The sequence below is a fragment of the Littorina saxatilis genome, linkage group LG2 (assembly GCF_037325665.1).
Source record: "Littorina saxatilis isolate snail1 linkage group LG2, US_GU_Lsax_2.0, whole genome shotgun sequence".
NCBI lineage: Eukaryota > Metazoa > Mollusca > Gastropoda > Littorinimorpha > Littorinidae > Littorina > Littorina saxatilis.
In genome coordinates, this window is record NC_090246.1 from 16,714,466 (window position 1) to 16,727,645 (window position 13,180).

The following is a 13,180-nucleotide window of genomic DNA, read 5'->3' on the forward strand; positions in this document are numbered from 1 at the left end:
CCTTCCGCACAGGGGGCCGATGTCGTATCCACTGGGCCATTGCGCCCGTCAATGTGCCGTTCGTTTGAACTACCTTGCTCCGTTTGCCTTATTGTAGCAATACACTACGGCACATACAAGATACAAGATGCAAGATACAAGAAGTTTTATTGTCCTCATCAATACAAGGAAATTTGGCATTTGTGTGGCAAGACATGATACACTGAAACATAGACATTTACAAAACACAACTGAAGTTCAATATCAGCACACCCTTACGCAACATAACCACTACTTCAGACACACAGGCTACATGTGCCCCTCGGACGTACGCAACCCACAATTCACCCAGTCATACAGCTCCACATGCACTTACTCATTCATGCAGCACTCTAGCACCCGGCCATGTACAACTCACACACTGGAACCCTCATACGGCTACATATTGCATTATAACACCCGCACAAACATTACAACCTCAAACATCGTACTAGATCTACAACTAACAAGCATACCTCCACTATCATGCACCGTATACATCATCATACATTACATCATAACATATTGCATTATAACACACGCACAAACATTACAACATCAGACATCGTACTATATCTTCAACTAACAAACAATCATACACTATCAAACACCAAGTACATCATCGTTCATTAAATTACATCGTACCCTCCCACCCCACCCCACCCCACCCCACACCACCCCACCATACATTCACAATCGACACAGAATACATCATCTATCTATATATATATACGACTTGTGTCTGTGTGTCTGTGTGTCTGTGTGTCTGTGTGTCTGTGTGTCTGTGTATCTGTCTGTGCGCGATGCACGGCCAAAGTTCTCGATGGATCTGCTTCAAATTTGGTGGGCATATTCAGGTAGACCCGGGACACGACACAACCTGGTCGATATTTCAACACGTGCTCTCAGCGCGCAGCGCGGAACCGATTTTGGTTCCACCTCAGCTATTTTCGTTCCACCTCAGCTACCCGGGCCCCCATACCGACACACCATAGCCGCTACACCACATCACAACGCCAAAGTTCTCGGTGGATCTTTTTCAAATTTGGACACCGTATTCAGCTACACCCCGGACACAATATCATCGATGAGATATTTCAACACGTGCTCTCAGCGCGCAGCGCTGAACTCATTTTCGTTTTTGTGTTCATTTCACCATTATAAGTAACTCTTCCTTATCTTCTCCAGTGTTTGGCGTTTATCTCCCTTCCTTCGTGTGGCTTTCCCGTTCAGTTCTAAGTTACTATTACTATTTTTAGAATGTCACTGCGCTGTCCACTGCGCTGTCCACAACGCTTCCCTTGCACCCGTAAGTTGTTCTTACTGTCAAAGTGAAAAGGTCGAATCAATTTATAGCCACGCGAAAAATACACTCTCACCTATCTCTATATATTTATAGATACAGATATGCATATATATATACGGCTTCTCTGTGTGTGTGGGTGTTTGTGTGTGTGTGTGTGGGCAAAAACCTGTGTATTGTAGAGTTCTGTTTGTGATGTGGTCTAGCGGCTTTTGTCTGTCTGTATGTTCTGGCATGTGAGAAGCCACAACAGATAATATAGGGCCAAGAAATAAGCTCTAAAATTCTCAATCCCGTTTGACAGGACTTCGCCTTCAAAGGTGATTGTGGTGAACCGCCACGCTGTCTGTCTCTGTCTCGCGCCGTTCACCCCAAATTCCCGTTTCTGAGTAACTATTTTTAGAATGTCACTGCGCTGTCCAGAACGCTTCCCTTGCACCCGTAAGTTGTTCTTACTGTCAAAGTGAAAAGGTCGAATCAATTTATAGCCACGCGAAAAATACACTCTCACCTATCTCTATATATTTATAGATATAGATATACATATATATATATATACGGCTTCTCTGTGTGTGTGTTTGTGTGTGTGTGTGTGTGGGCAAAAACCTGTGGATTGTAGAGTTCTGTTTGTGATGTGGTCTAGCGGCTTTTGTCTGTCTGTATGTTCTGGCATTTGAGAAGCCACAACAGATAATATAGGGCTAAGAAATAAGCTCTAAAATTCTCAATCCCGTTTGACAGGACTTCGCCTGCAGAGGTGATTGTGATGAACCGCCACGCTGTCTGTCTCTGTCTCGCGATTCACCCCGGCGAAGCCGGGTATTCCTCTAGTCAAACATATATACATTACATCATAACCCCCATACTTTATCACAAATTACATTACATCATACCCCACCCCCCCCCCCCCCTATACGTACCACAGTTCACAGCACTCATTGTCCTTCCGCAGTCACAATTCGCATCACCCATAGTCCTCACAGCACAGTTCACATCACCCATAGTCCTCACAGTAACATTACGGCAGACCGGCACGGTTGGCCTAGTGGTAAGGCGTCCGCCCCGTGATCGGGAGGTCGTGGGTTCGAACCCCGGCCGGGTCATACCTAAGACTTTAAAATTGGCAATCTAGTGGCTGCTCCGCCTGGCGTCTGGCATTATGGGGTTAGTGCTAGGACTGGTTGGTCCGGTGTCAGAATGATGTGACTGGGTGAGAAATGTGCTGCGACTTCTGTCTTGTGTGTGGCGCACGTTATATGTCAAAGCAGCACCGCCCTGATATGGCCCTTCGTGGTCGGCTGGGCGTTAAGCAAACAAACAAACAAACAAACATTACGGCACATCGATACTAGCTCCTCTGCGAGAGTCTGTTATCGGCCAAATATCCAAGAATATTAATCATGCACTTCACATCGGCTCCTACCCTGCTTAGCGACGCTTTCCGCAGATTGTTCGCCCAAGAAATGTGCCTCCCAAGCAGGTGTTGAGTGAGTAGGTTCCCGGTGTTCATCGAGAATTGAACACCAGCATCTGTTACATTCTAAACCCATCTTGATTGAATTACTATTTTTACTTGCACTTGATCCAGCTTTCAGTTTAAGATATGGTGCTCGTTTGCAGATAGAAATTCAGATTCTACGTTGAACTTTTGGCAGGTACTATATCTGTATGTCAATAACGCATGGACACACTTAATTGTGATAGATGAATCTCGGCCAGGTTCCACACTAAGAGAAGGATCAGGGTCTTTTGAACGCCACGGCAATGACACGGGTGTGGGACAAGGATACCGTATTAGAGTCATGACTTAAAGTTGACTCGTGTCCGTCACGGCCAGGATTCAAACCCTACACCGTGGACCAAGGCTGAGATGCACGAAGCAACAGTGGGTGACAACCAATGGGAGATTCTGCCCAAGTCGGTCCGCTCCCTCCCGGTCGGGGTGCACGAAGCAACAGTGGGTGACAACCAATGGGAGATCTGCCCAAGTCGGTCCGCTCCCTCCCGGTCGGGGTGCACGAAGCAACAGTGGGTGACAACCAATGGGAGATCTGCCCAAGTCGGTCCGCTCCCTCCCGGTCGGGGTGCACGAAGCAACAGTGGGTGACAACCAATGGGAGATCTGCCCAAGTCGGTCCGCTCCCTCCCGGTCGGGGTGCACGAAGCAACAGTGGGTGACAACCAATGGGAGATCTGCCCAAGTCGGTCCGCTCCCTCCCGGTCGGGGTGCACGAAGCAACAGTGGGTGACAACCAATGGGAGATCTGCCCAAGTCGGTCCGCTCCCTCCCGGTCGGGGTGCACGAAGCAACAGTGGGTGACAACCAATGGGAGATCTGCCCAAGTCGGTCCGCTCCCTCCCGGTCGGGGTGCACGAAGCAACAGTGGGTGACAACCAATGGGAGATCTGCCCAAGTCGGTCCGCTCCCTCCCGGTCGGGGTGCACGAAGCCTTTTTCCCAGGGTTGCGTACCAAATGGGAGGCTCCCGTTTGGACCAGCTAGCTACCAGCCCCACTCAAAGAAGTTGGCACCCAAAAAAATGGCGACCGCCTTTTTCAAAATGACATTTTCGGAGATTTTACAAAAACAACGCCCGAACGAAAAGGTAGAATGGTGCCTTCCGTTCGATTTCAAGTCATGCTTTTCACATTTCCAAGCAAGATAACCGCTGAGAGTGCAGAAACGCCGCTGTTCGACTTTGAAATCTCGAATCGCAGACGAACTTCTCTGCCAGCTGACCTAACAGGCCCCATTACTGCTGTAACTAGTTTTATTTATCACAGGCCAAGCGTTGTATGTTTTTTTAAAAGTTTTTTTTATTAACAAAGGATAACATTTCATATCATCCTTTCGAGGTTACCCTCATGGAAATGCAATAACCGTTATTGGTAACGGATCTAATTGGACACACATTAACGGAAACGACAATCTTAAAACTGTGAGAAACTTGTCAAAACACGGACCTCCGAAAAGAATGTATATATGTCTGACTAGATACTGAATACTTTTACTGTTAATACTGCACACTTTCTTAACTTGTACATATTGTACAGGATAAAACCAGTAGCTATATCACGTTTGTCTTTGACAGTGGCAGGACTGAGGAAAGAACGTGACCTTCACCTATGCCTTTGCCATGGTTCTAAGGCAATGCTGGTTTTTCACACAAGTTGTCCGCATCATGTTCAAAGAGATGCTCTTTCACAGGCAGCAAGCTGATCATTTACAGAAAGAGAGTTCATGATTCGTGAAAAGGCCAATATCGCATATTACTGAAAAACCCTGACTCGCAATTATGTATCTTCTTGACAGAACTCGTACATCACCAATCGACTGCATGCTTTTGCGCGTTAAGTGTCCATTTTCACATGGTCAAAAATAACACAAACCAGTTCGGCGTCTGCTATCTAATCTGCTGTCTGAAATGAGCTTGATGACTTTCAAAATTAATACCCCCATTCCACACAACCGTTCTAGCTTCCGTTCTCAGCCGTCCTGAGGACGGCTGCCACAACAATGAGACGCTGCGCAAACGGCCGTTTTGGGCATCTTTGAGCAGCGTCTGACCATAGTGGCAGCCGTCGATCTTCAGGACGGCTGGGCCGAACGGAAGATAGAACGGATGTGTGGAATGCGGGTATGACAAATCAGTGTGTGAGAGCGCTAGCGTTGCGTTACCATTGCTTTAAGTTCCATTAACGATCCATGAGTTCCGTTGCCGACGTGTTAAGGTTCCATTACCGTTCATTTGGAACGGGCGGGGAATGGCTAAAATGTTGAACATGCAGCCCGAACTCACCCGTCCCAACCGTTCCTACCGCTCAAAGGAGTTCCGTTCACGTCCATTGGCGTTCCATTAAGGTCCCCTCCCGATCCCTCCCATTCCCGTGCCGTTCCTTGGTCGCTACGGGAACGAGACCTAGAACGAATGCGTGGAATGGGGGTATTCCAAGAAACTATTCCTAGCGGATGTATTGTGATCGATTCGCATGAAACATACACCGTCCATGGGTTGTCAGCACATATATTTCTTTCTGCGAGAACCTTGGTGCTAATCATGATATCATGTTGACCCCGCTTTATTATCGCTGAGATGCGATGGTATCTGATTCTAAACCTCACAGCGCGCCAGAGAGCTAGGAGACACAAAGAGAGAACATGTAAGCGTGGCGTCCTCGTTGCAAGTCTTCTCTGCAACACTTCGCTCAGCGATCCTCCCGCTCAAACAAATGAACTCTGTACTCAGTTCTAGATAGACTTCGTCCGTCTACATTCTGCTTGCTGAGTTCAAAATGAACATCTAGCTGTTACTACAACGACTGCCCGAGTGCTAGCAATAAACACAATCTTGCTCTCATGTGTATGAAGGTCTGCGTTGAAGCGTCCTGTTGCCTGCAAGTCATCGCGATTTCTTTTTTTTTCCAAAGGGAGGTGCGATCAATAATTTTTGGAACTTGGTATATCGTGTCCTTGGAGAATTCCCTCATTCGAGTGAATAAGAAGCAATGGAATTAACAAGCGCATACTTTCCTTTGTATTTGTTCTTGTATTTAGCGCTCTGCCTACCTAGTATTTTCTATTTTTCAAGTAGAATAAAACTCCAAGCAGACACGTGGAGCCTTGGGCTAGCGTTTGATACCAAGCGTCATATGTCCGTCTACCGGAGTGTGCAGACAACATCTTTGAACATGTGTTACACCTCGTCTGTGTGCTCTCGGTTAATGTTAAGTCTGTTCTCATTCTTTCAGCCGAGTTGACCAACTGCGGGATCAAGTACTGCAAATCGTGCAGCTTCCACCTTACTTTGTTTGACGTTTTCCGAACGATGTCCAGTTTGCCATTTCGACATATAAACAAGAAGAGCAAACGCTCGATCGAGTCACTTTCGCAGTTCTGAATATTATATGAGGCATCAGATGGACAGGAAGAAATTGCTATTCACAACACAATGAGTCACGTTCACATAAAATTTGACCCCGGTCACTTTTATAGTTTCCGAGAAAAGCCCAACGTTAAGTTGTGTGTTGCCGAACAGAAAAGGCTAGTTATCTCCCTTGTTTTTCTGATAACGTTCGTAAAAGGCTACAGATGTAAATACTTTGATGTAAAGAATAATCCTACAAAGTTTCAATCACATCCGATGAACTTTGTCAAAGATATAAAATGTCTAATTTTTCCTTTGACGCTGACCTGTGACCTTGAAAAAGGTCAAAGGTCAACGAAACCATCGTTAAAGTGTAGAGGTCATTGGAGGTCACGACTAAACAAAATATGAGCCCGATCGCTTTGATAGTTTCCGAGAAAAGTCCAACGTTAAGGTGGTGTCTACGGACGGCCGGACGGCCGGCCGGACAGACTAACACTGACCGATTACATAGAGTCACTTTTTCTCAAGTGACTCAAAAACAACAACGCCAGTTTGTTCTTCTGTGGCGAACATTCCTTTTCAATCATGTTAAATTTCGTTAACTTTAATTGACCCTGGTATCTCTGAAGTCTGTGGGAGACCACTTCTTCTGATACTGATCAGCGGTCAACGGCCACTGCTGGTTGGGCCCCCCATCGCTGATCTGCAAGAGCACCGAAGGGCGTCTTGAGGTACCCGACATGGTGTCGTTTTGCCCGGCGTGGGGGCTGCTGTGTCGCCTGTCCACCACCTGCGTCTCCTGCCCCTTGTTGGGATCGAAGGTCTTGAGGATCTTATCGTGCGTGTCCATGTGGGTCAGGGCCTTCTTGCGCAGGAGGAGGGCAACGGAGAGAAAGACGATGCCGATGATGAAGACGAGCGTGCCGACGACGGCCACGACGATGGCCCCGATGGACACTTTCCCGCAGTCCAGCACCACCAGCGTGTGTTTGGCGGCCAGGTCCGAGTGCCCCTCCACGTAGCACCTGAAGCGCCTGGTACACGTCTGCCCGCTGGCGAGGGTGGCCGTGTGGGAGGCGGAGCTGATGACCACACAGCCCTGCGGCTCGCGCACCGTGGAGTCGAAGGCCAGCTTTGTCCAGGCGCCAACCGACCCGTCGCTGCCCTCCCACACCCACTTGGGCTTGGTCGTGGTAGTGGTCAGACTGATGGCGGCGCGACAGGTCAGGATCAGGCGGGTTCCGTAGGACAGCGCGTCCGTATTGCGCTCCGAGGTGTCGGTCAGCAGCTCGATGGTCAAGGTAGGGCGGCGGGTGTCCAGCGTGACCAACAGCTTGCCGTACTGCTCGCTGTGCTCAACCGCGGGCTCGCCTTGCTTGACCAGCGCCGAGTAGCAGCGGTATCTGAACAATACAACGGTATCTGAACAATACAGCGGTGTCTGGACAAAACAACGGTATCGGAGCAATACAGCGGTATATATCTGGACAATACAGCGGTATCTGGAATATACAGCGGTGTCTGGACAATACAACGGTATCTGAACAATACAGCGGTATCTAGACAATACAGCGGTGTCTGGACAATACAACGGTATCTGAACAATACAACGGTATCTGGACAATACAGCGGTATCTGAACAATACACCGGTGTCTGGACAATACAGCGGTGTCTGGACAATACAATGGTGTCTGGACAATACAGCGGTGTCTGGACAATACGGCGGTGTCTGGACAATACAGCGGTGTCTGGACAATACAGCGGTGTCTGGACAATACAGCGGTATCTGAACAATATACCGGTGTCTGGACAATACAGCGGTGTCTGGACAATACAATGGTGTCTGGACAATACAGCGGTGTCTGGACAATACAACGGTGTCTGGACAATACAGCGGTGTCTGGACAATACAACGGTGTCTGGACAATACAGCGGTGTCTGGACAATACGGCGGTGTCTGGACAATACAACGGTGTCTGGACAATACAGCGGTGTCTGGACAATACAACGGTATCTGGACAATACAGCGGTGTCTGGACAATACAGTGGTGTCTGGAAAATACAGCGGTATCTGGACAATACAGCGGTGTCTGGACAATACAACGGTATCTGAACAATACGGCGGTATCTGAACAATACGGCAGTATCAGAGCAATACAACGGTATCTGAACAATACAACGGTATCTAAACAATACGGCGGTATCTCAACAATACAGCGGTATCAAAGCAATACAGCGGTATCTGAACAATACAACGGTATCTGAACAATACAGCGGTATCAGAGCAATACAGCGGTATCTGAACAATACAACGGTATCTGAACAATTTAACAGTATCTGAACAATACAACAGTATCTGAACAATACCGACTGACAGTCTTTTATGCCGACAGATAGTCTCACGCGATTTGTTTGCTTGCTTGCCTGTTTGTTTGTTTTGTGTATTTATATATGTGTGTTTATCTATGTGTGTGTGTGTGTGTGTGTGTGTGTGTGTGTGTGTGTGTGTGTGTGTGTGTGTGTGTGTGTGTGTGGGTGTGTGAGTGTGTGTGTGTTCGTTCGTTCGTTCGTTCGTTCGTACGTTTGCTTGTCTCTTTGCTTGTTCGCTTGCTTGTTTGTATGTTTGTTTGCTTGTTTGTTCGTTTGTTTGTTTGTTTGTCTGTTTGTTTGTTTGTGTATTTGTTTGTTTGTTTGTTTGTGTATTTGATTGTTTGTTTGTTTGCTTGCTTGCTTGTGTATTTGTACCTGAAGAGGGCCGCTCCACAGGAGGCGTTGGTGATAGTGACGGTCAGGCTTTTAGCGTAGCTGCCGGACACGCTGACCGAACTGTTCTGGATGGACGTCATGGGGGACGGAGAGCAGATGCTCGTGTCCTTGGGACAGGTGTGGATGTCCGTGCAGGTGTCCTCACTGGACACCACGCACTCGTAATTGCCAAAGTCGCCGTCTTCCAGAGACCTGCGCCCGATCCTCAGGATGTGGAACGTCTCCACGTCGTCCCTGGTGGGGTGCTGGCAGCGGATGAACAGCTTGTCCTCATGAGGCTTGTCCTCGCTCAGAACCAGCGACGGAGGACTGAAGGACAGCATGCCTGTCTTTTTGACCAACTCCTGACCAACACACGATAGTGAAAGGACAACGAAGAGCAGGAACGTTGTTGCTGATGGTGGGAGGGAAATCGGTGTTTTTTGTGTCCACATAATTGTTCGTGAGAGGAAAATATGCTCCAAAGGTCAAGCTTAATGTGCACCTGGGAGTAATATGACCAGGCTACAGCACAAGGCGGGTGCCACTCCAAGTCTCTGTGGTCAGAAAGTGTCCGATTGTTGGTTTCTGTGCGGGTGCAAACTATTTCCGTAAAACTCCATGACGATAGTACTTCTTTCGGCTGTGACGTTTTCTGCTGCTCATTGTGACGTCATGTGACGTTTATAGGTCATGTTCTCAATCAAGCAAAAGGCGCTTTCGGCCGGCCAGTTTTCACAAGAACTTGAGCGCGAGCCATCTACTCTTGGGTCACAGTTGGTCGAGTGTACCACTTGTGAGTGTGAGTGAGTGAGTGTGTGTGTGTGTGTGTGTGAGTGTGTATGTGTGTGTGTGTGTCTGTACGAGTGGGTGAGAATGGGTATTTGCGCGTCAGTGTATTTGTGCACGTGCTTATGTGCGTCAGGACGCCCCCCTCCCCCTCCCCTCTCTCTCTCTGTCTCTCTCTCTCTGTCTCTCTCTCTCTCTCTCTCTCTCTCTCTCTCTCTCTCTCTCTCCATATATTCTTGTAAAGAAAAAAAAATTGTCATTCTCTCTCTCTCTCTCTCTCTCTCTCTCTCTCTCTCTCTCTCTCTCTCTCTCGCTCTCTCTCTCTCTGTTTCTCTCTCTTTCTCTTAAAACTGTTTAAAACTAAAACACACAGTACTCTCTTAACGCCTTTTGATTAACCACACTTAGTATTACGTCAAAGATATGCTGTGCATTGTATATTCTGAACATATTTTTGCTGTACTATTTCTACATGTTCGATTGCTACCAGCTTGTATTTATAATTACCTGCATAGTATGCATTTGATTTTATGAATAACCACTATGTATGCTTCATCATCATCATCATCATCATCATCATCATCATCATAGTCATCTTTAATACAGCATGACTTCCCTTCTTTGTCTCTGTTAATCTAGGGAGAAAATATCCAGCGATATTTCTCCGTAGGCCTAAAGTTCGGCCATGACCTAGGCAAAATAACTTGCGCAGCCGCAGAAACAAGAAAATGGAAATCTTTTATGAAATGATTGGGAGCCACGCAAATTTGACCTCTTGATTCCGACCATGAACCCGCTGTTGATAATCTGGAAGGTCGTACCAGAAATACAGATATCTATCTCTGGCCGATTCATAGATTCAACCTACAAACTGCGAACTCATCTGTGATCAGATGGCCAAGCAATGCGTGACATCTTTAATTCTAAAGCCTTATGGCTCGTTTCGACAAGCATTAAACCGATGAAATTAACCACATGCAGTTTATTCTTCAGAAAAATGCACACAAAAATGGGTTGGGTTCGGTGATTTGTACATAAACGTCTTCCTCACGATAGATTCGCTGATTTGTTTTATGAAGCCGTCATCAACACGAACACAATGATTGCAGAAGCAAACTCTGTACCTACACGACCGAGACACAAGACTGATTATTTCACAGCTGCAAAGTGAATAGAGAACAAAGACGTTTTGGGTAAGCTTACTCACTGACAAGCAAGGAACAGACGGAAAATTCCGAACAAAAGTAAATGACGTCAAAGTCTCTTTCGCTTTGCGTGTAACTTTGTCATGACGTCTTTTTGTGACGACAGTATACGCGATAATTTGTTCGCTTCCGGTGTCATTTTAGACTGAAAAGCAACTCAAAAGAAGGAGCTAAGCCTGTGTCTTGAAACAGTTGAAACACTGTTTTGGATTGCCGTTTCAATGTTAACCAAAAAGTTAAAGAAGAAAAACAAGGTTCAGTTGCGAACTGACAGCGGATTGAGCATGTATTCCTGTTGATGAAGGTACGATTGAAGCTTTATTCTCTCCGTCAACCAACAAGACTAGATTTGTAGCAGACGAAAAACAAAGTGTGCGTTTTTCCTGTCTTGTGAAGGCGATTATGTTGTTATAAGTTATCTGTACGTTGTGAAGACATTTCAAAACAAAATTTAGATTTGATGCGTCACGGGATATAAGCTTATACGTTTTCATCCATGGGATTGTTTTTTTCGACTCGGCAGGGTGAATGAATTCATGATGTCTTTTCCGGAACTGGACAAAACTTGGCCTTGCGAAGACTGAAACAAAATATAGTTCTACAACTTCTAGGCTTGGGTTGATTGCCCATGGTGAATTTCCAATGATTTGTTTCCACATCCCATGACAAATTCTCTTTACTTTGGTCATGCCATATATACGTTACAGCTCCGTCCATCCATGGTATCGCGTGATATTTTGTCTCGACGGGGTGAAAGATTATAATGACCCAGTCTCGACAAAATATCAGGCGATACCACTGTTTTAACATAGAGGGGGAATCGAGACGAGGGTCGTGGTGTATGTGTGTGTGTGTGTGTGTGTGTGTGTGTGTGTGTGTGTGTGTGTGTGTGTGTGTGTGTGTGTGTGTGTCTGACTATAGACTCTGTCTGTCTGTCTGTCTGTGCGTGTGTGTGTGTAGAGCGATTCAGACCAAACTACTGGACCGATCTTTATGAAATTTGACATGAGAGTTCCTGGGAATGATATCCCCGGATTTTTTTTCTTTTTTTCGATAAATACCTTTGATGACGTCATATCCGGCTTTTTGTAAAAGTTGAGGCGGCACTGTCACACCCTCATTTTTCAATCAAATTGATTGACATTTTGGCCAAGCAATCTTCGACGAAGGCCGGACTTCGGTATTGCATTTCAGCTTGGTGGCTTAAAAATTAATTAATGACTTTGGTCATTAAAAATCTGAAAATTGTACCCAAAAAAAATTTCTAAAACGATCCAAATTTACGTTCATCTTATTTTTTCTCATATTTTGATTCCAAAAACATATAAATATGTTATATTTGGATTAAAAACAATCTCTGAAAATTAAAAATATAAAAATTATGATCAAAATTAAATTTTCGAAATCAATTTAAAAACACTTTCATCTTATTCATTGTGGGTTCCTGATTCCAAAAACATATAGATACGATATGTTTGGATTAAAAACACGCTCAGAAAGTTAAAACGAAGAGAGGTACAGAAAAGCGTGCTATCCTTCTCAGCGCAACTACTACCCCGCTCTTCTTGTCAATTTTACTGCCTTAATTTGCCACGAGCGGTGGACTTACGATGCTACGAGTATACGGTCTTGCTGAAAAATTGCATTGCGTTCAGTTTCATTCTGTGAGTTGGACAGCTTGACTAAATGTTGTAAGTTCGCCTTACGCGACTTGTTTTGTTGGTTAACTTTTTAACTTTTTTAACTTTTTAAATTTTAAGTTTTTTATTATATAATTGTGTGTCTATGCGTCCCAACGACAGATTGTAAGAAAAGGCGTAGCCTTAAATCTTAATCCTTGTTAAATAAAGTTCAATTCAATTCAATTTCTCTCTCTCTCTCTCTCTCTCTCTCTCTCTCTCTCTCTCTCTCTCTCTCTCTCTCTCTCTCTCTCTCTCTCTCTCTCTCTCTCTCTCAATGTGTCTGCTTTGTTTACATACTAGCCTACAATAAGTCACTAACCTGTAAGGAATATTATGTTGCTTTAAAAGAATAATAATTAAGGGGGTGTATTGAGGGTTTTCTTTTCTTTTTTTTTGAGTGTGTGTGTGTTTTCTTCATGAAGACAACCAAATTGCTGCTTTCACAAATTTGAAAGAAATGAAAGCTTTGCACACACACACACACACACACACACACACACACACACACACACACACACACGCGCACACACACACACAAAACACACACTTAATTCAATTCAGAAATAATTT

At 45.6% G+C, this 13,180-nt stretch overlaps 1 protein-coding gene across 1 annotated transcript; it reads right to left on the reverse strand.

Moving 5' to 3' along the window:
- Window positions 1-4,186: 4,186 nt before the first annotated feature.
- LOC138955834 (uncharacterized) lies at window positions 4,187-9,555 on the reverse strand. Its single transcript, XM_070327355.1, has 2 exons — window positions 8,935-9,555; window positions 4,187-7,591 (listed from the first exon to the last, which is right to left on the reverse strand). The coding sequence occupies exons 1-2, from the start codon at window positions 9,387-9,389 to the stop codon at window positions 6,793-6,795; spliced, it is 1,254 nt and encodes a 417-aa protein (XP_070183456.1). The 5' UTR covers window positions 9,390-9,555; the 3' UTR covers window positions 4,187-6,792.
- Between the last annotated feature and the right edge of the window lie 3,625 nt (window positions 9,556-13,180).

Coding starts and splice junctions, on each gene's coding strand:
- LOC138955834 (XM_070327355.1), bottom strand. CDS start 9,389: ATGTGGACACAAAAAACACCGATTTCCCTCCCACCATCAGCAACAACG. Junction 7,592..8,934: donor TGTGGAGCGGCCCTCTTCAG/GTACAAATACAC, acceptor TGTATTGTTCAG/ATACCGCTGCTACTCGGCGC.